Consider the following 26,445-nt stretch of genomic DNA (forward strand, 5'->3'; position numbering starts at 1 on the left):
CTTGAGATTGTAAAAAATTACGTCGAAATAAGCTTCGATATTTGACAGAAAATTATTTACATGGCCTTTACCTGACGATAACTATACTTAATTTGATGAGTTGAAAATGTTACCTTTCCTGTACTATTATTTGTTTCATTGCTGGTGACCATTTAAAACACCAAACAATTTTTCTAGCGTCAAAACGCCACTTGAAAGTTGCTATTTTTAACAATTTCAGAAAAAATAGCTTTTACCTTTCGAAGGAAAGGCACATTCCAGGACTCCATAATTCCATAGCGTCCGGTACTTTCCCTAATAAATACATAAACTATACTATCACCTATTATTTATTATGTTACGGGGATATCAGGGCAATTTTGGATAAAAGGCTTAATTACTTTTTTATGAAGTTGTACTATTTTTTATGAAGTCTAAATCATTTTTGAAAATTTTAGGGGAGGGTTGCCTGATTATTTAAATAAATAAATGAATTAAAAAGTAGGCACATTAAACATTGATCTTATGGGAAAACGGTAGATGGATGATATTTTTTCATAGATGTCCCCAAAACTAGTCGGTGGAAATTTTATTTAAATTAAAGTTAAAACCTTAGTAAATTATTGAAAACAAGAAAAAACCTGTTGTGTCCGACTAATTAAGAATGTATAAGCACAATAGTGGGGACACAAATTTAAAAAAATAGATATTTTTTAAATTTTGATGGGGGATTATGTTATAACTTGAAAATATAGACAGAAAATAAGAATAAAATTTTTCGAGATCTGGAGTAATTTTCAAAATATTGGAAATTGAAAAACCAAGACTTATATAGAAAATTTTTGTTTTTATTTTCCGTCTACATTCTTGAAGTTATAACAAAATTAATCATCGAAGTTAAGATCCAAATAATTTCAACCACAAGTCTAAACTTGCCTTGACGCTCGTACTACCTTAATATAAAGCTAAATAGAAGTTTAATTCATGACTGATAAACTGTGTTTTGTAAATAAAGTTTTTTATTATAGCTACTGTAATTAAACTTAATAATAAAAAAAAGTGCAATAGTTTGTCATAAACAGGTTTAAAATACGTCTATATTTTTTTTTCTAAAAGTTTCCAAACAATATCTACCTAAGTCTGATGAACTTTAGTTTTTTTTTTAACCTCCGTGTAGATGTTTGCCGTAATTTAAAGCTAGAAAAAATGTTGAAAATGAAGTGAATATGTGCTTCTATGGCATTTGAAAAAAAACTTCGTTAACGAGCAAGATTTCTGATCGAAGAAAAAACGAGTGTAGAAGAGTTATTTGTTATTTTAATTTAAGAAAATTTACTGAAAGTACATCTGCATTGTGAATTTATTATTTTTTACAACATTTAAATTAAAAAAATTTTAATAAAAAATACTTTTTAAGGGGCAAGCTTTTATTGTACTAAAAAGTAGAAAATAATTTTATCTATAAGTCACTCATACCCGACTATTTGAAAAAGTTTGAGGCGGTTAATTTAAAATGAATCGGAATGAACTGCTCATCTATTCCACATGCCTAATTACTTTTCGATTCATCCTTGATATTAAGCGCCCCAAGCTCTTATTAAAATTTTTAATTTAAGACTTAAAAAATGTATTTATATAAAATATGGTGGAAGCGATGGGAAAATCAAGACGGCGCAACCTTACCATGCATTGTCATCCAAACTAAATGTACATGCAATTTCAGCTCAATCGGTTGAAGATATCTACTTCAAAATTGAGTTCAAAGAATCCATCGTACATAATACATACATACATTGCAAGTTTAATAAAAGCTTTTAAAAAATATCTTCATTATAAATTTGTCAATTTTTTGAAAATCGCATATTTACCTATTCTCATTAATTTTATTTAAAAATGTGTAATATCGCAAAATGATGAGCAAAATATTGTTCTTGGTCTTCAAAGAAAATACAAGGGCAGCCATGTAAGAGTCAAAATTTATATTAGCGGTAGCTTAATTAATATTAATTTTTACCTGTACATAGAGGTAATTGAGTGATTTTCAAACCAGAGTTTTTATTTTATTTACAAAATATTTAATATATGTATTTTTGCAATATACATATGATTACTTTAATAAACTTATACAGTGTTTATAGTATTAATTAGCTTATAAAATGTATTTAAACTTCTTTGTTAATTTTATTAATAAACGTAGGTAGTATTGGTCGGTAGATAAGTTAGATATCTACTGTATGATCATATATGTAGTAGAGGTACATCATATTGGTTCATTAACATTTACATTACAACAAATGATTATTACAATAAAAAAACATTTATCATGGAATTTTTCATCATATTTTTCCATTTTATTATTATTTTTTTAATAATCAATGTTCACTGTTTTTTTACCAACATTTTTTAATGTTTTACTGGCCTGATTTTGATACTATTTAGTTTTATACAGAAGACTCGATTTAAAAAAAATTATTCTTAACAAAATTAACTAATAATTTGTAAAAAATTGATCACTTTTCGTTAAAATTCTTTATTTTACTGTAAATTTTTTCATAATAAAGAGGTTATTTTCAAGTGTAGTAGTGTTTAAGAGATTTCAAAAAAAAAATAACGAAATTTCATTTAAAAAAGGAAACGCTATCTAGCTGAAACGTAGATGAGAGGAAAATGGGATAAAAACGATTGGAATTTTTCAATACAAAAATTGTTCAATATACCTAAAAATAATATTAAGTATGCATGCAAGTTTGCTCAGTTTACTGCCTATCTTAAATTATAAAACTCAAATATAATTTAGTTTTTAAAATTGTACCAGTATCGTACATATATATACTTATAATTACATACTTACATTAAAACAAATTTAGAAATATAATCGATAATTTTATAGAGATACTGACCTCGAAACTTACATTTTGATACAATTGATAAAAATAAAATTATACAGCAATTGAACCGTAAATTTTATAAAATAAGAATTAATTTTTCATTGACTGAATTTTAAGCTCGTATAAAGATTTTATCAAAATACAAGACCCTGCACTAAATAAAGACGAAAATATATTTCGAAAAATTTGGGATCGTATCCTTCTCAATACGTCTAAGAGATCATAAATGTAGCAAAATATTCACTTCAGAGGAAAAATCATTAGAGATGACTTTTATTTAAAGAACTATCCAATAACTGAGATGAAATAAAATTCACTAAACATTTTTGAGCCCATTAAGTCTTTTGATCAGCATGTTACGAAGAACCTTTTACCACATCAGATAATTTAATCAAGAGGTCTTTTGCATTTTACCTAAAGCAAACTTGTTTTAAAAAGCAAAAATTATATTTAAAATTCTTGTCAAATTTCTATTTGAACTTGAAAAATAACCTTTTGAACTAATTTCGAAAATAGCCAATTCTTCATTTATGATCCTTTCAAGTAAATTCGAGATTGTTCACAAGATGACTGTTCTTTCCCTCAGATAGCCAATAACGCATGCAAGATGCCCCAGCCTGGAAGCCGAATGTTCTATGTATTTCGTACACGTCTTTAATTTTAGTATATGCTGAAAAAATAGTCTTGAATACTGTCTTAAAACCTTTAATAAAATGATCAATCATTAGAAATACCAACAATTTAAAACTCATTTAAAACCTCAAGGTTTCCATACTTTATATTTAATAATATTTCGGATCTTTTTATTATTATTATTATATTTTTCAATCACAAAATATCATACACATCATGTACTACTACAACCTTGCCCTACCACAAATATTTTCAAATTACACTATCGGCAAAAATCATATTAATCTGTGTGTACGAGTAGTCTCAAGTAGAGTTGATCATGGATGGATGCTAAAGATGTAGAGAGTTATGTTTCTCTCTAAGTGTATTAATTTTTTTTTTATAAATGATATTTAATAACATGTTCAGGGTTAAAAAACACTAATCGTTTTTTTTTTAATACTAAATTAAAGTTTTTCTACACAAAAAAAAACCAAGTCGTTGATGAGATCTTTTTTGTTAGACCAGTTCTTTCTGATTAAGTAAAATATTATAAATATTCCTATTTTTGTAATATTAGCTATTTATTTTTTCTACAAGTTTAACTTACTACTGTGCCCAAAAAATAAGGTGACATTGTATTTATTTTGAAAATTCTTTATTTATTCTTCCAAATCAATTTCATCCCTTTCAAAGTAATCCCCTCCCGATGCAATGCACTTATACCAACGGATTTTCCAATCTTCGAAATACTGGTTGTAGTCACTTTCCGGGATTGCCTTCAGTTCCGTCTTCGTTGCAGCTTGAATCTCCTCTGTCGTATCAAAACGGTGTTTCCGGAGCGGTCTTTTGAGCTTGTAGAACAGCCAGAAGTCGCACGGCGCCAGATCAGGTGAATACGTTGGAACGATATGGGTTGAGTTTTTGACGAAATGATCACGAAATATGAGTGCAGTATGGGATGGTGCATTATCGTGTTGTAAAAACCATGAATTATCTTTCCACAACAGTGGACATTGGATTGTCAGAGGACATAATATATTTTAATGTTAATTTTTTAATTTTGATATTTTCTACATATAAAATATTAAATACTGTGCTAAATTTCTAAACAAATTAAATTTTAATTTATGTTTGTTTAAAAAACTAACGGTTTACAAAAAAAAAGATGATAATCTTCAAAAAATTAACATTTTTAATCATTAAAAATCTTTTTGATACATTAACTTAGATTAAATTAAAACGCTTCAAACATTTTTGAAATTAGTGGGCGTATTAGACATATCAAAAAGGAGCATTTCGAATGTACAAAAAAAAACATGATTTTGTTTTGCAAAATCAATTATTAAGAACGGAAAAGATAAAGGAATGTTTTTTTTTCTTAAATCAAAAGCGGTTTTTAAAAAAAACGTTACTAATGTAAAAAAACTAGAACTAATTTTTGAAATGGAGTAAAAAATTGTTTTTGTTCTTTGTATCGTTAAATCTCTTCTAGAATGAACTATTTAAAAAATTAGATATAGATTAAAAAATATATTATTTAAATTCTTTGTCTGCTGCGTTCAGGATTTTTGTTTTAAAAAAAATATGTAAAAAATTTCAAATGATTCATATCAGTTTACGAATTATGATAGCTTAAGGTTCGAAAATTTTTTGTGATTGTTCACGGTAAGAAATGCATGGCGTTTATTACTATGCTGGTATGATATAGGGACAGATAATCAAAATGTATCTGATAATACTCTATATAATATAAGAGCCATAACTATTGCGTTATTTACAATACTGTATTGTAAATAACGCCATAGTTATGGGTATTACTACAATATACGATACCAGCATTGTTATCGTGTACTCCGTGAAATTTTTTCCTTTTAAGAACAAGTTCTTACAGAAATTGCTAGAGATGCAGAGGTGCTATGAATTTCAGATAGAATATTAGATTTTAATAATTTGAAATTAACAAAAATTTCGAAACAAATCATGTACCAAGGGTCAAGTTTTTGTTATATTTAATGTATTTACAATTGTAAAATTTCTCTCTTACATAGCTGTAATAGGATTGTCTTTTGACAAATAAATTAAGCATAAAGTCTAAAGATTTGAATGTGAGATAAAAAATATTTTTTTTACCGAATTCCTATCCAAAAATAACATACAAATTTGTTTTATTTAAAAAAAATGTTATGTACTTATGTTAACCTTTAACTGGCATAGTAAATTTTACAAACCGTATGTTACTTGGATGGAGAATGTTTCTAATTCACACTAAAGAAAAATTTCTCTACAGATAGACTATTTTCAATTTCCCTTTCGTATCGTGTATACTCAGATAAACAAGTTTTTTTTGGTAAAGAAAACTTTGACGACTTTTTTACGATATCACTGAAATACTTAAATACATATCTTAGAGTTTTCATAATTATTACAAAATAAAATAATATAATATTAATTAATATTAATTTAATTAATTTAAAATTCACATCACACGATAACTTAATTAAAATTGATTAATGTTTGTTAATGTTAAAATTGCACTAAAATTTATTTTATTTTGACCAATGTTGTCATTTACAAAATATAGGTTCGATAAATTGTAGACATAACAATCAATAATATATTATTGATTTATTTTGAATATTCTAAAAACAGAATTATTGAATTATTATTACGTTATTATTGTTCAATATTTATTTATTATATGTATTGATATTGTAAATTAATTACAATTTGATTATTGAAATATTCTAGGAATCCAAAAATTTTAATGTTCATCCATTAATGTAAGATTAAAAAAATTGTAATTCGAGTGGCAACACATGCATTTGTAATATTTGTGCGTAAGATTATTAAAAGGAATATTCCAAATAAAAGCCGGGTTACTACAATACGGCGATGATAATCCGGAGAATAAAATTCTCAGTCGAAAACAATTCAAATTTTCGTTCTATCCAAAAAAACATAACATTAACGACTTTTAACAATTATTTATGTTATAATCTAAGAAATATGCTAGAAAAGGTTGATTTCAAATTTATTTATTAAAATTTTGTAAGTGAAGAATTTTCGGCCGGTTTCCATTTTCGGCCGTATAGTAGAAAACAGTTAAATACAAAATAATACATTATCTACTTTTTGAATTTTACTTAAAAATTATATACCTAGGGCACACATTTTTAAGACCCTAATAAATTTTGAAATAAAATAATAAATCATTGTAAAATGGAAAAAAAAAAGAAAACCATTGTATTCAATATTAACTTCCTATACAAAAGTCAAATATTTGATTGTAAAAAAATAATTATTTGCATTAAACAAAATAAAAAAACATAAAAATTTCTCGAAAATAAATAAATATTAATATAAAACAAATGATAACAAACAATGGACTGAGTTAATTGTTGAAATACCATGTATAGACAGTGTTGATTACTCTGTCACATTACACATACAAACATGTCATACACATATAACTGATATACCCATATAATATATACTATACAATTTGCGCTCTCACGGGTAAACAGTGATAAATTTTGTTTTATCTAACAGTTTACAAGATTGGTCCTACGGTTCCAAGACCCAATTGACCTGTGTTGCTCATTTACGTCCTCGGCTCGCTATAAAAATTTCAGCTTGATATCTCTTCTCGTTTTGAAGTAATCGTGATTACAGGCGGACAGACAACCCGAAATGGAATAATTAGGTGATTTCATGAACACCTATACCAAAATTTTGTTCATAGCATCAATATTTTTAAGCGTTACAAACTTGGGACTAAACTTAGTATACCTTGATATATTTCATATACATGGTATAAAAATATGCTATATTTTACGTAATATAATTTTATAATCCACAATTTAAAAAATAAAAAGTATTACGGTAAATAGGGCGTATTTAAAAAAAAAAAAATAGGATATTCGTAAAAATTTTCAAAAAAAAAATACGCATGATTGGACTAAGAAGGTACACATACATTATCTTTTTGTATTTGTAAGAAGAAACAACCCACACAGGTAAATAATGAATACGCAAAATTGAAAAGAGAATAGTTTCAGTTCATTTTTGAAATATGAAATACAAACATTACCTTTTTCTATATATTTAAAAGTTTTTTTTGATTTTGAAGACAAAAAATATTTCTTTTACCTGACCGAAAAGTTGTTATATTATTCTCTGATGAATTAAAAAACCGTATGTGTATCGAATCACTAGACATTAACACATTAATTGTAAATTTCATAAGTTTCATAGTGCATACAAAATTTTGCAATAAATTATGATAGTGACAAAAATGAAGCACGTTCGTAAAAAATGAAGTCTTTTTCACTATTTTTCGAAAAAGGTGTGCTCATTTCCCTACTGAATTGACAAAATATAAAAACAAATAAATTGGCAGTATATAGTCGGTGTGGTACTGAAGTCGTGTGAGTGTGACCCCTGTAGCCCACACGACTAACTGCCCAAAGGGGGAAAAAAACATTAAAAACAAAGTCTTGTTAGCCTTCATAGATTATTCTTGGAACAGGTATTATTTTCGATAGCGGGGTTTCAACGGAAATGCACGTTTTGAGGGTTGATTCCAAAAAAGTGGTATGTCTGTATGCTGGGGCCTTCAATTTTCAACCGATTTTTCTCAAACTCGGTATATAGGTTCAGTTTGGTCATAATTCCAGACGATTTTTTCATTTTTTCCCTAGGCCTTTTTTCAAGGGTACTTCCCTCAAGGCCGAAACAGGATTTTTGGGGTTTCTCAAAAACGGCTCAAACGATTTCGATTAAACTTTACACAAAGCTAGATCTTAAGGTGTTCCTAGGATTGGTATAGGCCTTATATCCGGAAAAATTCGAGAAGGCCCACATCCTAGGGAAAACCTTTCCAAATACAGGAAAATGGGATTTTCTAGGGAGAATTGAGGGGGCAGCAGTGAAACTTCGTATCAGAGACAAAAGTGGTCAAATCAACCCTGCCCAAAATTGATCAAATACTATTTAAAATGTCTTTTTAAGCAACTTTTTTAACATGGTAATCTTTGCTTAACCTCACTCTTACCAAACTACATCCTTCTAAATATTATATTAAATCCAATAAATACCTAAGCCTAATATTACAAGAATAATATATCAATTTTATTATATAATAAAGTCTTGTCCGATGTTTTGTACCGTTTATTCCTAATGAATTTTGTAGCAATCTACGAGGTGGGCGTTTTTGGAATAGCGGCCATATATTATTTTTTGTATAATCATGATCAAATTCCCAACTTCCCATGATAAAATGTAAACATGAATGAATGTGAACAAACTATCAGCATTGAATTGTGTTATGTATTGTATGTAAGTATGCAGATAACATGAAAGTGTTAAAATGTTCAAATCAAACATTAAAATAGGGTAGGGTCTTATTTAATATGAATGCATGCTTGTTAGTCTGACTATAAGATAATATATTTACGAATGAATACATCTAGGTACGTAAGCATAATAATCATATTTACTAAAAAATAATCATCATATTTACTAAAAAATTTAATATTACTAATGCTTAGTTCAAAGTGTAAATACAATTAACGAGAATCAATGTACATAGCAATAGTTTTGTGTAAATATTAAAATATCTATAGCTTCAATCATATTGTTTCTCAAAGACTCGTCTTGCAATACACACATATAACACCCATTTGGTGATGAATAATTGAGAAAAAATGCATGTCTCTGGCTGAGCCAACTAAATACATCCCTTCTTTTTGTTTCTAGTTGATAGATATTCTGATTATTATTTGTTGCATCCTATTGTAATGAAAGATTGAACTGAAGTTTTCTTGACTGTGACTGACCTCATTTAAAGCTTAGTATTGACACTCAGAAATGTAAGAGTAGGAGTCAGCGATCGGCAGACTTACAATATTTTAGCAACCTATCGCAGGTGAAATGCTGATTCACTATGGCCATGGTTTCTTTGGGCTCACCCGGAAGTCCAAAAACGTCAAAATTGACTTCTATACAACAATCTAAATATAGACGCAAATAGACCTATATTCAACAATAAAATTAAATTTCAATTATACATAATGGAGATTGACTTTCGGGAGTGGAAGTTTTTTATTGGAAATTTCCTGCTTTTCAAGAATGTTTTTTTGCTTTAATATATTATTTTATGGAATATTGGCGAAAAACGAAATACATTTTTTTCATCTTTAATTGTTTATAACTTTTGCAATTTATGTGCTAAAAAACGCTTCTGATACATTCTTCCATACATCATTCCGAATCCAAGGGACTACCACACGTATTTTTACGATCAATTTTCTATATTTCACCAATTTGAACTTGTCGGCTAGATTATAAATAATTTATTACCGCTTGCATTGTTAAACCATCCAAATTAACCAAATTACTGTCAAAATCTAAACTATTAACAAGCTACCCAGTATTAACGTACTTCTGCGATATCCCAATTCGCAAATTTTTCGTACATACGTTAATAATGTATTTCTTAATCCACTTGTATCATAAATAATTGTTATATTGCAATCGCGAAGCAACTACCTTAACATAAAATCTTTGTCGAACACCAACAATTTCGAACTATTCGCACCGTGTTGGAGGCGTTTCCATGGTAACGAGACACTACTTTAATTATTGAATTGTATGGATTGCATTTATGACTTACATTGAAAAATTAATATTATTGTCTCACAAATTTAAGTAAATAATTATGATAATTTACATTTAAAAAATAATATTTGTACAATTTGATTTCTTATTTTCACAATTTTTAATGCATTAAGTTTAATTAATTAGTGTTTTTCAATAATTTTAATTTGACATTTACTATAACATTAACATGTAAAGAATTGCAAATTAGTCATCATAACAATCTCCTTTAACGCCAAAATTTTACACTGAAAGCGCTGGCATCGATTTTATTGTCCCTACCATGATTACACACACAACGAATAAATTCGATTCTATGAACTAAGTAAGCATTACTAACATTATAAAATATAAAACTACAATAACAAAATATTTTGTAAAAAAAAGATTTATAAATGACGTAAGCAAGCGATATTTGCACATTTAAATAAATTTACAATGCGATAAAAATACTGAATTGTCGTAGAAGAGAACGAAGTGGGTATGGAAAATCAACAACAAAACAGAAAACGCAACAGAACAACAACTGAAAAGATAAGCGAGTTATCTATGTTTTTATATACCTACCATATAGAAAAGAAGACGCGAACAACAACGACAACATCGACAATATGAATTGCAATATGAAGCACACACAACGTTCGAGAACGAACGTTACTCTTTGTGTGTTATACAACGTTAAACATTTTATTTGTGTATTAAAATCGTAGCAACATCTAAATGTAACGACGAAGAGAGAATCGAGGGAACGTAGGGGGGGGGGAGAGTTTATACAATTATTATGGTACAAAATCTGTGTTATTATTAAGGTAGTGGTAAAAGTGGGGTCAAATCAGGTGGTCCATCCAACTCCAACATACAGTGTGATCATATCAAAAGTATCCACTCTTAATAACTTTTGACCTGATATAATTATTGCTTTGAGTGAAAACAGGTCGATTTAGGTATCGGCGGGAAAGTTCAAAAATAGAGAATTTTAGGTTTCATTCCTTCACCCGCATTCACTCCAGCTTTCAAATGGCATTTCCTATTTTGTGATAAAAAAAATGAAATCGATCGCTTGGCTCTTAAAATAGACTACCCAGAAAATTGAAATCCTACCTTCCATCTTCTGTGTACTTTATCTTAAGAACCAATCAATTGATTTCATTTTTTTAATCATAGTTAAAGAGAGAATTGTATGCCATTTTAAGTGAGGTTTCACAAAGTAGGAAATGTCATTTGAAACAAAGTTGGAGTGGGTGGGAGTGAAGGAATTAAATATAAAATTTTCTAGGTACCATTTTTTAACCGTCTATAAGACAATATTGAGACAGGCATTCTAATCATTCATGCGGTTGTGCCGCCACGAGTGTGTTCAGCATACTAACCAACTGTCAACCAAAGTTCATTAGCGACTAAAAAAAATTAACATTAGATTGATAAACGTATATTCTAATATTCGAATATATATAATAATAACAATAATATATTCGAATTTCTGCGTCAAAAAATTAAAAAGAACTTTTCACTAACTATGGAAAATCATTACTGCATTTGCAGAATGTTCATGAGCTTTTAACAAGAAGTATTCAAGAATGTTGTTAAACATTCACTTATCTTTCCTGAATGCCACAAAATACGTGATAAAGTTTTAGATAAATTCATTTCCTTACGACATCACTTTCTTGCTAAAGAACGGTGCACCCAGAGAACCAAAATGTTGTTGTTTTTAGTTCTCGAAGTGCATCGATATTTAAATCGATGTGTTTTCACTCAAACAAAAATCAAGAGTGGTAGATACTTTTGAAATGATCACTCTGTATAACAGAAAACAAAAGCATCTAAGAAACATCCCACACGTTATAGAAATGTGTATAGAGAATCGCACCATAACATTGTGCATCGCATCGTCAAGGTCGTCGAGTCTCCTATAAAGATGACCAAAAACCAGGCTATATACTACTATTATATATATACGTATATATTTATTTGTCGATACTTATTTATTGTATATTATAAGTCTATGGATACATTCATATCTTTTTACGAACATTCAAACAATTTCATTTGTAATGGTACGAGAATTAGGGTTGTCACGACTCCAGATTTGTTCAGAAGATTCCTAAAATTGAGTAGTTTCTCCCGACTAAATTAGGGAAAAACTGTACAAAACATCGAAAATATCGTACATACAGTATTATGAGTCGGTAATATAATTTGATTACTACAATATCTCCCGACTTTACGGAAGTTTGAAGTGGCAAATCTATATTTAAATGTCCTGCCTTCCACGTCAAAAAGGAATTAAATATAAATTTGATATATGTACCTAGAAATATCTAAACGCTCCACAGTGGACTATTTATACCAAATTTCGGGACAAAATTTAATGAAGGGATTTTTATGCTCCAACTTAATTCAAAAGACTATTTAGATGCAATAGTACCTGAGAATGGAAAAACCAACTTAATTATTTTCCTTCCTAAAGATTTTGATTTTATTTGATTAATTATGTACTATTGGCCTAAGTGGCTGAGCGGTCTAAGGCGTTAGAATTTGTTCGTTTCTCTACTTAGACTTAGGTTGCAGGTTCGAAAATCTAGACAGCGGCAGTGTGAACCATTATAATTAATGGGGGCGGTTGAATTGATCTCTTTGTCGGCGCTTGGATAAGAACGAAGTAACCGACTCTACCCACATCATAATTGTAATTGTAAAAATATGGATGCAGTTAAATAAATAAAAATTAACAATTAATGATGTGGGTGGCCTATGTTATAGGCTTATATGTCAGAGAAACGGAGTTTAATCCCCATTATTATTATTATTAATTATATACTAATATACTAAAGAAAGGTTTCTGAGCATATCAAGAATTTAAAATGATGCAAAGCTATTTTTCGGGACTTTTTATTAACCACTGAACCAAAATAAGGGGTATTATAAAGCTATGTGTGTGTGTCCGCCTGCCTGTCTGTGGCACCATTTTTTTAAAGGTAATTTAATGGAGAGTGTTCTTAGCTATATTGCAAGAAAATCGGTTCAGTTTGGAGAGAGCTACAAGAAAAAAATCGGCATTTTTTTGGAGTTTTTTAAATTCTGTAAATTTCACTTATTTAGTTTTTGATGGTACAGTTAGCAATAGCCACGAATTTCTAAGGAGTATATGAAGAAAGTGGAAAAAACCCTTCTCTAGATTCCTAAGAGCAGAAAAATTTATTTCTATAAATATAATTTACAATAATCAGCAAATGTAATCAGAAAGTAAACTATAGTGCAACTCGTGATTATTTAAATTGAAGGTTATAGTATTATTTATACATCAAGTTATAGTAGAATTCATGTACTCTAATAAAAAAAATAAAAAAAAAACAACGGAAAAAATACACCTTCTTAACACATCTGTGTCAATGAGAACGCATCTTCTACTAAATTAAAATAATTAATGCTAAAATCCTTTTTAATTTGAATATGAATATAAATTAAATATACTTTTTAATTGTTTTAAGATTTTATAAAATGGAGCAATCGTTAAAAACTCTTCGATACTTATATATAGAGTAGTTGCAATTTTTTTACTAAATTGAAGAAATATTCAAAAACTGATGCCATTTCGTTATTAGAGCCTCAGCGTATCGATATCAAATAAAATCCGTGGCGAAACCTAGGTCAAAACTATTGAGGCGAGAGTCAACGAGACTTTCATTTTAATAACTACGATTACGAAACGATATTGCAAATTATTGAAATTATTTGATATGGCTACGAAATTCGTAGTAGGTCCGACTGTGGCTATCGATACCTGTTGTCTGCTCCGTAATGAAGACGAGACTTAAACAGAACGTTTTGGTTTTTTGTATTCAGCTATCCCTACTTCATAACTCAATTCTTCTGATTATCTTGATTCTGTTCCTGAACTCTTCATTTATCCTGATCAAATAGAAAATGAATCACCGCAATTATTCAATTTTGTTTGAATGAGAAACAAGCCTCTAGACCGTTAGGTCACATTATTGTGCCTATTAAGTAAATATTTTTTGACTGGCTAAAATTATACTAAATTAATACTGTACTTTAATTGAGTTATTTTACCGAAGCCAACATTTAACAAAACAAAGTACGTTTTTAAAGCACACAGTTCAATTTAAGTTGTTTGATCTTTTAATTCTGATTTAAAATAACTTACATTTAGCAGAAATATCAACTAAATTGTACTATTAGGCTCGAAAACACACTTTAAAGTTCAAAAAGTTGGCCCAAGTAAAATAACTCAAGTCTATATGCTTGAAATTTTCTCCGTGTACAGGGTGTAATATTTAATTAAAATAAGTGTCATAGTATTTTAAAGGTATCTTCTTTGTATTTATTGATATTTATTTAAATTATCATATTTAATTAATAAGTATAATTCTGATATCAGGAAGAATTATATTTACTTAATTGTTAATAATTACAATTAATATACTTAAGATTATGCCGGTAAATATTTGTATTTTAAAGAATTTAGATTATTTTTTTTATAAAAATTAATCTTGGAATTATAAAAAAAATAGGTGTATTCTAGGATTTCAACTAAATAATTAAAATATCTATACCGTTCATCTCAACTTAAGGCTGGGACACACTGACGATACGAAACGTCTTTAGACAATACGTTTCTCAGCCGCACTACAACATGAAAATGTAAAAATACAGTTATACAAAACGTTCTATCTGAAAACGTTTTGTTTCAAAACATACACTAATCAAACAAAACATTAAGATAATAAAGTCGCTGTTTGGTACCACAAATTAATTTGACAGGTTTATGCAAAATGTTTTATTCGATGCCATCGTAAGCTAATCGAATATTTCGTCTTTATATAAAACAATTTCGTTAACAAATCTTGCCATTATACAGAATTATTTGTTTGGTCAATATTTCTTATTGTTCTTATTCTAAAACCTTGGTAAAATCCACTTTTCGACAGAAATTAACGGATTTTTTTCACGGCCTAAGAATAGGGCTTACTATTAAATCCCAAAGTTTCAGAAATTTTGATAGTTTAAAACACGATCTAAATAATGCACTAAGTTATCATTTTTATCAATTTACGTCAAAATTAATATCTCGAAAACAAAACGGCGTGGTGCTATTTTTTTTTATTCTGGGAACATTCCTAAAAAATAGCTGAAAGGACAATGAGTTTTACATGCTTTGACCCTCGGAATCGCGAACTTTGCAGCTGATTATCTCGCGATCTAAACGACTAAAAATTCTGCAACTTGGGGATCTCACAGCTAACATTATTCTCTGTGCAAAAAATGGACTAAATCTGTCGACAAGTGATTTCATGCTGGTAATATCTTAATGAATTACCGTTATTCTTTCTATTTGTCAAGGGTTTTTAAAATTTGTATTATATTAAAAATTTATTTTTCCGATTTTTTGGATCATAAATTGTCTTGTATGGAAAGGACTGTTTTAGCTTCGTTTATTACGAGTGCAGAACTACGTATCTTTAAATCACAAAGTATTTGAATCATTATTAATAATTGTTAGACATAAAAAAATGAACTTTTTATTTGATTTATTTTATTAAAATAAATATTATTTGTTTCAGGTTTTCATTTAAGTGGCATTGTATCAGCGGGTCGAGGTTCAACGTCAGGTTCGGTGTCATCATATCCCACAGAGCCGGACAAAAAATATAAGGTGTCCGTCAGTTTCGACAGGTAATAATCATTTTTCTTAATAAAAAAATTAATTTTTTTTTACATTAAAGATTTATTGTTTATATATATTGTTTTATCAATCATAATAATCATTAATCTTACGTTTTTGTTGTTGTTACATTCAGATGTATGTTTATTGTGTTACCTATACGGATATCAATAATGTTTTTTTGGCTGTGCTACTTCTTAGGCCTATTTCAAACATATTTTGAGGCTAAATTAATTTTTCCATGTGATTTTATTTAAAACTAGCTTGATACCTGCCCGCTTCACTGGGCTTAAAAGTAAAAACCATCGCTTTATAGCCTTCACCTCTTTGATCTCACTTATCAAGGTTCCATAAAACTTGAAGGGATTGTTTTACCCAGCTAAAAGATATGCTCAGTTTTCAATTTTTTATATTGTAAAGCAGTCATAATTCATTAAGTATATCAGAAAAGGTAGCTAGAAATGTGTTATTCCGATGTATAAGATAATTGCTGTACAGTTTCATTAAAAACCATTTGCTAGTTTTTGCGTGGAAGCGTAACAAACAAACACACAAACAAACAAACAAACATATTTACTTTCACATTTATAAGAAATTCACTAAATAACTAAAATTAGTCTAAAATCAGTGAAAAGAAAGTTATTAAATTTTCATAGCGTACCATATTTCGTTCGAAACTTTCTGTACGTTATTTGTAATGACAAAATAAAAGTATATATAAAAAAAATTACTTCACCAGTGTTTATTTAGAGATTTCATCTGTTCCACACCTAAAAACAGTGGATTTATCAGAGTATTTAATTAAAATTTTCTCATATCAAATTGGATTTTTATTATATGTTCGTTGACAACTAAAATACGGTTAAAATTTACTTTATAAGCACTCTATATTATAATAAATGGATAAAAGCAAAATTGCACCATGAAAATGCTTGAAAGTTTGAATATTCTCAGCAAATATAATATGTAGTATATTTAACTTAGTGTATGAGCTTGTGTATGTTTGTATGTATGTATATTTAGGTATGTCGTCAACGCTATGAACTCAAATGACTAAGGTTAAACTGCATCATACTCTCTACTTGAGTGAACAGAACTAACTATTCAGAACATTTAATTTTTCAATCAAATAAAAAAAAATCTATCTTGTATGCAAAAAGGAATCCTTCGACTTCAATATTAATAAGAAAATGTCTTTTTAAAATCGAAATACAAAGGAGTCTCATTGTCATTGTTAGTCTTAAACACATATTTTATAGGTTAGTCGCCTTATGTTAGTCTAATGGCTTTCATTCGTATTCTACAGTAAAGTTGAATGTTCCGGAATAAAATCCCTATTGGGACAATCTTTTTTCGACAACCGGTGGCTTAAAATTTGACTACGATAACAGGTCTAAATTGGGTTTCAGTAACCGTTGAATAAATTAAAGACATTATATTAAGAATCTATAGTATAATTTACAACAATACTGTTCAAATGTAGATAATGTCATTCATTATTTTCCCAATAAGCTGAGATATTTTGTTTCTAACTCCTAATTCTTTGACTGTGCTAAGTTGATTATTTTATGCTTTGATAAATTGAAAAACTTAAGTTCAACTTTGATGATGAATTTAGGTATAAGTTTCATAAATGTAGACGAAAATTAAGAATACAATTTTTCGATACATGCCTTAGTTTTCGAAATATCGAAAGCTAAATAATTAAACAACATTTTCAATTTTCGATATTTTGAAAATTACTCCAGATATCGAAAAATTTTATTCTTAAGTTATAACATAATTCACCATTAAAATCTAAAATATATATATATATTTTTTTAAATTTGTGTCCCCACTACCGTGCTTATACATTCTTAATTACTCAGGCACAACGATTTTTTTCTTGTTTTCAATAATTTATTACGGTTTTAACTTGAATTAAAAAAAATTTTTTTAATTTTCACCGACTAGTTTACGAGAAAGCTATGAAAACATATCATCCATCTACCGATTGCTTTTTATACTTTTAATAGAATTTTTTTTTTAAATTATTATTATTATGTTATCATAAAAAATATCAATAAATATAAAAAATTAAAAATATCAGTAAAATTAAGCACCTAGTTTCACTATTAACGCAGTTATAAAATTTTTATAATTGCAGAGAAGTATTTCTTTGTTCGATAAGATTTTACATTCTGTATATTCCACATAATTTGAAAATGGAAGTTAAACACCGTACACTAAATTCTTTTCATGTAATACCCGATGACATATACCCAACGTGTACCGATGTACGAACGTAAGTTCAAACCTAGACAAAAAACAAATATTTAAATAAAAAATAAATATAAAAAACATACATACACACACACATACATACTTAAACTATTGAATTTTTTAAGTTTAGCATTGAAAAATATTCAATTTGAAACTTTAAAAATGTAAGTTGAATTATCGACTAGAAGTCTCCATCACTTGCTTTTCATCATGCTCATGCATTTTCATTGATCGTATAAAAAGTAAATTGTCTGCAATCATTGTATGTAAAAAAGTAGGTACACAATATTTATCCACTAGAGTGATACCCACCCGCTTCGCTGGGTTTAAAAATAAAGATTGATAAAGATTGCTCTCGCTTATCCCCTTTCTATAACACTCGAAATAATGGTAAGGATTGTTTTACACGGGTAAAATATATGTATGGTTTTCTATTTTTAAAATAGTCGTAATTATTCATTGAATATATCAGAAAAGATGGCTGTGAAATATTTTATATTGACTATTTTTACAGAAATTTGTAATTTATGGTAATGTCAAATGATTACTTTTACAGATAAATGAAATTATCAGCCAAAAGGTGGTAAAACACATATATGGTATCACAATGAGCTCTATAGCCTAAGTGTGTCCTTTGTGGACAGCCAATAGCCTAATCTAACCTACAATACTAGTAAGCTTTCAGGATTATTAACGTGTGCGTGCGAAAATTCCCACAACGAGTGTGTAGCACGAGTTGGGCAATCGCAGAAGTTCGTTAATAATGCGTTATCACACGTACATCGTACAAAACTTTATCTACGACACTAAAAAGTAAAAATAAACAATTATTATTATTTAAAATTTGTGATATTCGTGTTCAGCGACCCCAAAAACACCTGAATTTGGAATCATTTTCATCGCTATTACCCGAATTGTGTATTTAGTATATTTACCGTTAATTTAAAATGAAATTATAAGGTGTATATTATTTATGCAAATTGCATATTTTTAATTTTTTATAAATCAATTTAGGTCATAAAAATTCTTGACGCTCTAACGAATCGAATGCAGAAAACCGCATTCAAATCCATCTTACTGTTCAAATTTTCGAACTTCAGTGCTTCCTTTCTGCGACTATGTACCCAAACTATTTTCACCATACTGCACATGCACTCTGCAGCCATTATTACTAAATAATGTGAATACTCTTAGTTGGCAGCGATGACACTATTTTTTTACGACTTCTTGTTTCCATATAAGTAGTGTATGTATTATACGTGAAAACGTACACCTTTGTGGATATAGTGTTCAGAGGGGAAACTCTTATATCAATATTTTTACTACTAACTATTCAATATGATGTGTGTTTTTAGTGAAAAGCTTACTGAAGTGTATGGAATAATCTTCTCAAACGACTTTCATATGATGTTATAGGTTAAACTAGTGAACGGATTTCTTTATTATATACATTATAGAAATATAGATTAAAGTATCGTATACGATTTCTTGTTTCGTTATATTTATCTTAATCGGGTTAATTGATAGTAAAATTGACTGACATTTTGATTTATTGAGACTTGAAATTGTCTTCATATAATATTTTGCTCAGGAGTAAAATACCTTTATTTTTTACAATATCGATAGTCTTAATTAAGAAAAGTTAACTTTAATAGGCCTTTTCATCATGTCATAAGTGCAAGTGCATAGTTAATTTTTGGAACTGACAGCAGTAACTTGAACTAAGATCATGATTTTAAAATGAAAAGGTCTATTGAAAACTGCCATCATGACAGACAATCAATATTATTCAGTTAGTATGGAAAAAAAAATTTTGTTATTTTTACTAACTCTTCTATAAATACGCTTGACGGACGACCTTTGCGCCATCTGTGGTTTAGCAGAAATAGTAGGAGAGTTGGTAAACATTGGTAGGTGTTTGAGACATTCTGAAAATTCGTCAGATATCTCTCCCATAATATTCTAATACAAAAATGCAGACCTGACAGGAGGGTAGTAGTATCTTTAAAACCCTTATGTTATCAAACATGTATAAATTTTTGTTGCCAAAAATATTTATGAGACAACATTTTTAAAATAAACTTACATATTGAAAAATGAAAAAAATAAACAAGTCAGGCCATTTGCGAGGAATTTTAACCCTGCATGATGCTTGTGCAAAAGTGCTTTGCCAATAAATACAAAAAATATGTTTCATGTAATTTCATCGGTTTCTTGGATATTCTTATGAATTTGAGAGAAAGCAAAACCTTATAATGAAACATGTGATGGCGCGTTATACTAGCGTATTAGAATTGATATAATTTATGTCTACAGATTTATTCTAGGATGCACTCACTGATAGTCTGTATTGTATCAATTTGTCAATACGTTGACATTTAATCTAGAAGATTTAATAAAAATAACAAAATCTGTTTTTTCATGGTAACTGGATAATGTTGGATATCTGACCGTAGTTTTCAATTAGGATCAACTTTTTTTTTGCCAATAAATATTGTGGATAGTAAAAAATAAAAAATACTCTACTTTTGGGCAAAATTATTTTTTGATTCTTACCCTTCACCGAATAGCTATATTATTGAGTGTGTTGGCTTGATTATTAATAAGTATTTACAGTATATACAGAGTTCTTGAACAATGAACTTTGATAGCTGTTATTTTTTTAAAGACTCTATTTTAAAATTCTCTTTCTTAGCACATAATAAGACGACGTAGGTACAATTTTCAATAAACAATACATATCTACAATACACCAAATCCAACATATTCTGATCATCATGTCTCAAATGATTCGAATTCAACATTGAATATTATATAAACCCACAAACATATAGAGGGAATATATGTATTGATTATGCAACCAAGTCGAAGAAAATACAATCAACCTCCACACATTTACTTTAGAGCTAAGAGTAGGGTAGTGTAGTGTAGTTAGGTGATCGTATTCTTAAGATATCTGCCAAGAAATTGACTATAACCTTCAAGTATATGTAATATGTATATATAACATTTATGACTAAAACAGAGAGGTTATTTCTGATACACCAATACAGTACGGTCTAGTACTTTAAATATGTAGATAAATATGTTGACGAACTGTAGGTTGAAGTTAATTCGGTCATTTGTTAAAATGCCTCTTGGTCTCCTCGTATAGTCCAATAAAACAAAGATTTAAACTACCATCAAAACGGAAGCATGTATTTTTTGAATATAAGTTCGCTTTGACATAAATTTGAAGTATACATAGTTAAGGTAGTACCAGCATGAAATCACTTTTCGACAGATTTGGCCGAATTTTTTTTCTCGGGTTTATAATAGCTTTATTTATGAATTCCTAAAATTTCATAATTTTTGACCGTTTAGATCGCGAGATATTTAAAGACAAAGTTCGCGATTTTGAGGGTCATGTCCCATTTAAAGCATGTAAAATGTCCGGTCTCTCCAACTATTTTTTATGATATTATTATATATTGAAGAAAAAGTAGAAAAAAATGTTTATACAATACAATTCTAAAAAAAAATTTAGAAATTAATTTTCACTTTCGAGATATTAATTTTGACATAAATTGATCGAAATTGGGACGTTGGCATAATTATTTCCCATTTTAAACGGTCAAAAATTCTGAAACTTTGGGAATTAATAGTAAGCATTATTAAATTCTTAAATTTAATTTTTCGTTAAATTCTGTCGAAAAAAAAATTGTACCATTGCTTTAACATAGAAACTGCAAATACCATGCTGGAACATCCTTAAAAAATAAATTCTATTTAGGGTGTAGAAAAACATTAAAAACTACCCTCAACTTCTTTTGAAAATATCTCGAAAAAATACGAAGGTATGAAAAAAGTTTTAAATAAAAAATGTAGATATCTTAATTTTCTATAAAATCATTTCGAATCACTTTTGACGTAGTTGCAATAGAAATCGAGATATTTGCAATAAACAAATCTAATCCCGGAAAATCTGAAGCTGAAAATTGTTATACAGCTTGTATATTGCATATGGATATCAGCTATGATAGTCAGTCAGTTCAACGTTAGAACAGGGCTGGTCAGTCAGTCCTTATTTATGAACAATAAATAAATAAGTTTCATTTAAATACCACGGTAATCATAAATGAATCTGATGTATTAATTGTTCATAAATAAGGGCTGACTGACCAGCTCTGTTCCAACACCTAATTGACTGACAATCATAACTGTTATTTATATACAATATACAATCTGTATAACAATTTTCAGCTTTAGTAAATTCATTTTAGTCCCACGTAAAACTGTACCGTTTCGATAGCATATATCTGACCCCTGTTCTATCGTTCGCTTGATTGACCGCAATATGAGTGTGTGTACACAACTACAATAAACAATCCTCAAATTTTCTTAGTAAATTCAACGAATTTTTTTTGTCTTGGCTCTTAATCCAATACAATTTATAAAAAAATTCAACTGTGAAATGTTTAAGGTAGTACCAGCATGAAATCACTTTTCGACAGATTTGGCCGAATTTTTTTTCTCGGGTTTATAATAGCTTTATTTATGAATTCCTAAAATTTCATAATTTTTGACCGTTTAGATCGCGAGATATTTAAAGACAAAGTTCGCGATTTTGAGGGTCATGTCCCATTTAAAGCATGTAAAATGTCCGGTCTCTCCAACTATTTTTTATGATATTATTATATATTGAAGAAAAAGTAGAAAAAAATGTTTATACAATTCTAAAAAAAAAATTTAGAAATTAATTTTCACTTTCGAGATATTAATTTTGACGTAAATTGATCGAAATTGGGACGTTGGCATAATTATTTCCCATTTTAAACGGTCAAAATTTCTGAAACTTTGGGAATTAATAGTAAGCATTATTAAATTCTTAAATTTAATTTTTCGTTAAATTCTGTCGAAAAAAAAATTGTACCATTGCTTTAACATAGAAACTGCAAATACCATGCTGGAACATCCTTAAGAAGAATTTCTCTAAATTTTAAGTTAATGGGGTTTCTTTTTCTGTAGCGCTTCAACACCCTTAAAGCTGTCGCCGGTTTTTAGTTTGTATATGGGACTCTACTACAATGTAGGTACACTGTACTGTACTGTAAACTGTACAAGTGTGTACACTAACATACACTATGTATGGGTTGATGAGAACTTTACTGGAAAATCAATATCATCTACACTACATGTACAAGTAAGTACAACATATTATACACAATGTGTATATGTAGTGTTCTGTTGGTTAATGCTACTGATATTCTTTATACTTACTTTACTGTGTATGTATATGCTATAACAAACACACAAGTTTACAAGCTTTCACATACGTGCTTGCATTTACTTCGAAACTTTGAACCGTCTTAGAATATGATTTGTGATTTATAGCTTAACCTATTATGAGAATGTGCATCACGTGAACACTCTGGTTTCTTAAGCACATACAGTTCTAAAAAAAAATTGTTGGTCATTTACGAACATTTATGTGCCACTGATAGTATAGGGGTCGCCCTATTAGCTCAGTTGGTTAAGGCGTAACCAATTCCGTCCTCGGTATGCTTAGGGTAGCGGGGGAGGGGCTGGTGTAGTGCATGGTATGTGCATGAAGGAGGTGCACTCAGACTCTGAAATTAAGGAGCTGGTATATGAAATTATCAGCGGAAAGGTGGTTAAACACATATATGGTATCACAATGGGCTCTATAGCCTAAGTGTGTCCTTCTTGGACAGCCGATATAACCTAACCATAGTATAGGGCAAGGATGGCGAACCTTTATGTATCAACGTGTCATTTGCTCGAAACAATTGTGTTTAATGAGGCCATTGATCTGCCGTGCCGTCAAATGTATTTGAGAAAAACAAGGAATTTGAAGTTTTATAAAATACTAGCTGGGAACTACCCGCTTTGCTGGGCAACATCCCCACTTGCACCCCTCCCTCCACATTTCCTTGCGTTGGATAACAGTTTTGTAATGTACACGCCATGCTCTTTTATTTGATACCCCACTTAGATATATTTGTAAATATTCGATATTTCCTTCCCACTTTCTCGCTACACCTTTCTACCCTCCGAAGGTTAAAAAAATTTCTAAATGTAATTTAAAACATTCTGAGCAAGTTTTGAACTATTAAAAGCCATAATTGAAAAATATGAATTTTTTATTCATGAACACCCCCGCAACCCCCCTTGTGGGTGGAATTTCGTAAAATCCGTTCTTAGCTGACCTCTACTTGGCAAAAGGAATATTCCTGCCAAATTTCAAGTCTCTAGGTCTTATAGTTCCAGAGATATCGTGATGAGTGACTATCTATATCTATAGAAAGTCTCCTATATATTTATAGATATGCCAACTAGCTCCGTCCAGTGAGAATGCTCTCCTGAAGTAATAAATAAAATTTAATCCTATCCCCTATTGATATTTTTTATATTAATAGCTGCGTAAGTTCAATTTTTGTGAATAAGATTGTCGATGACACACGGATACGTTAAACAGAGAATGAATGCTATTGATGAGAGTAAATTCGTCGAGGTAACGAGAATGGTTGATAGTCGTCGTATATATATATATATATATATATATATATATATATATATATATATAGTGTTTAGCACCCGGATCGCACTTACTAAACAACATTATGTATGTATATACGATTGCCTACACAACACACGTAAACTTATACATATAGAAATAGGTACATTGGTATATGCGATAGGGGAACAAACCAAAATAAGTACCTCACAACCAATCATTGCGTAAAGGTAACCTCACCAGTCACTATACTAAACTGATCATTATATAATACAAACAAAAATTTATATATATATACAACGTGTTCTGTTATTAACTGCAGAAACCTAACTTCCCAAAATAAGCTCATCAAGAGCAACAAAAAAACTCTTTTCCAAATTTGGATCTGAGCCTTAATTTGGGAGCTACAGGTATGACAAAAATTGATAAATTTGATTATTCACTGGCTATCATTCGATAAGCAGTAGCCAATGATATTTAGAAGATATTAGTAAATTTTTTTAAATAACATTCAACTGAGGTAGGGATTTTTAAAAATTATAACATGGTTTGATTGGATTAAATTATTTTGCAAAAACATTAAAATTATTGTACGTAAACAAAAAAACTATGTGACAATGGGTGTGGTTTGTTTGCTTAGATCCAATGATAAGTTGTTTACTTATAATTATTATTATTTTTCTCAGAATAATAGAATAAAAATATTAAAAGTGGGACAGTTTAATAATTTTATACATTTTTTATTCTATTATTCTGAGAAAAATAATAATAATTATAAGTAAACAACTTATCATTGGATCTAAGCAAACAAACCACACCCATTGTCACATAGTTTTTTTGTTTACGTACAATAATTTTAATGTTTTTGCAAAATAATTTAATCCAATCAAACCATGTTATAATTTTTAAAAATCCCTACCTCAGTTGAATGTTATTTAAAAAAATTTACTAATATCTTCTAAATATCATTGGCTACTGCTTATCGAATGATAGCCAGTGAATAATCAAATTTATCAATTTTTGTCATACCTGTAGCTCCCAAATTAAGGCTCAGATCCAAATTTGGAAAAGAGTTTTTTTGTTGCTCTTGATGAGCTTATTTTGGGAAGTTAGGTTTCTGCAGTTAATAACAGAACACGTTGTATATATATATATATATATATATATATATATATATATATATTAAATATAATATTGGAACAACCAACCAAAAAATTGTATTTTGTAATTGGAATATTATTATCACATTTTATTTCTATGTGTTTTATATCTCTGTGTATGTATATATGCATGTATGTGTGCATCTGTTTTAACATAATATTGGCTCCAAATTTTATTATTCCTGTTTTTTTTTTTAATAAATAAATGTCTGAGGATCGGATATTATAATGTGGATGGTCGATTCTGGGCTGGCTAGTCCTAACGAGCTTTAAGGGGTTAGTACCTGGATGATCGAGCTTTGCTCATTATTATTATTATTATTTTTTGGTTTTAAGTCCAAATCTAGCTAGATTGATTTATCGCTCCCAAAACTCCATGCATACTAAATTCAATAAAAATCGTTTGGCCGTTTCCGAGATTAAAGATTTCGAGGTAAAACGACGTTTTCTAAAAATAAAATCTAGTTAGATCCATTTTTCGCCCCAAAATCGTCCTGCATACTAAATTTCATGAAAATCTTTGGGGTTTCCGATTGCTCGTTTAATTATATAAGATATCCAGTTAGAATTTTCAAAAAAAATCGACTTTTTTTTATATTTCCGGAATTTAAATAAATTTAAGTATATTTTCTGAAAATTTTTAGTTGATGCGATAAATATTAACGAAGATGAAAGCATAAA

The 26,445-nt window shown here is 28.9% G+C and overlaps 1 protein-coding gene across 3 annotated transcripts in view; it reads left to right on the forward strand.

The window, feature by feature from the left end:
• LOC123298257 (zinc finger SWIM domain-containing protein 4-like) overlaps positions 1-26,445 on the forward strand; it is a 210,858-nt gene that overhangs the window by 148,689 nt on the left and 35,724 nt on the right. For all 3 annotated transcript variants that reach the window (XM_044880213.1, XM_044880212.1, XM_044880214.1), the window contains one exon: positions 15,725-15,836. In XM_044880213.1, coding sequence (XP_044736148.1) covers positions 15,725-15,836 — 112 coding nt within the window. The remainder of the gene's footprint in view (positions 1-15,724; positions 15,837-26,445) is intronic.

This window comes from Chrysoperla carnea, chromosome 4 (genome assembly GCF_905475395.1).
Source record: "Chrysoperla carnea chromosome 4, inChrCarn1.1, whole genome shotgun sequence".
Taxonomy (NCBI): domain Eukaryota; kingdom Metazoa; phylum Arthropoda; class Insecta; order Neuroptera; family Chrysopidae; genus Chrysoperla; species Chrysoperla carnea.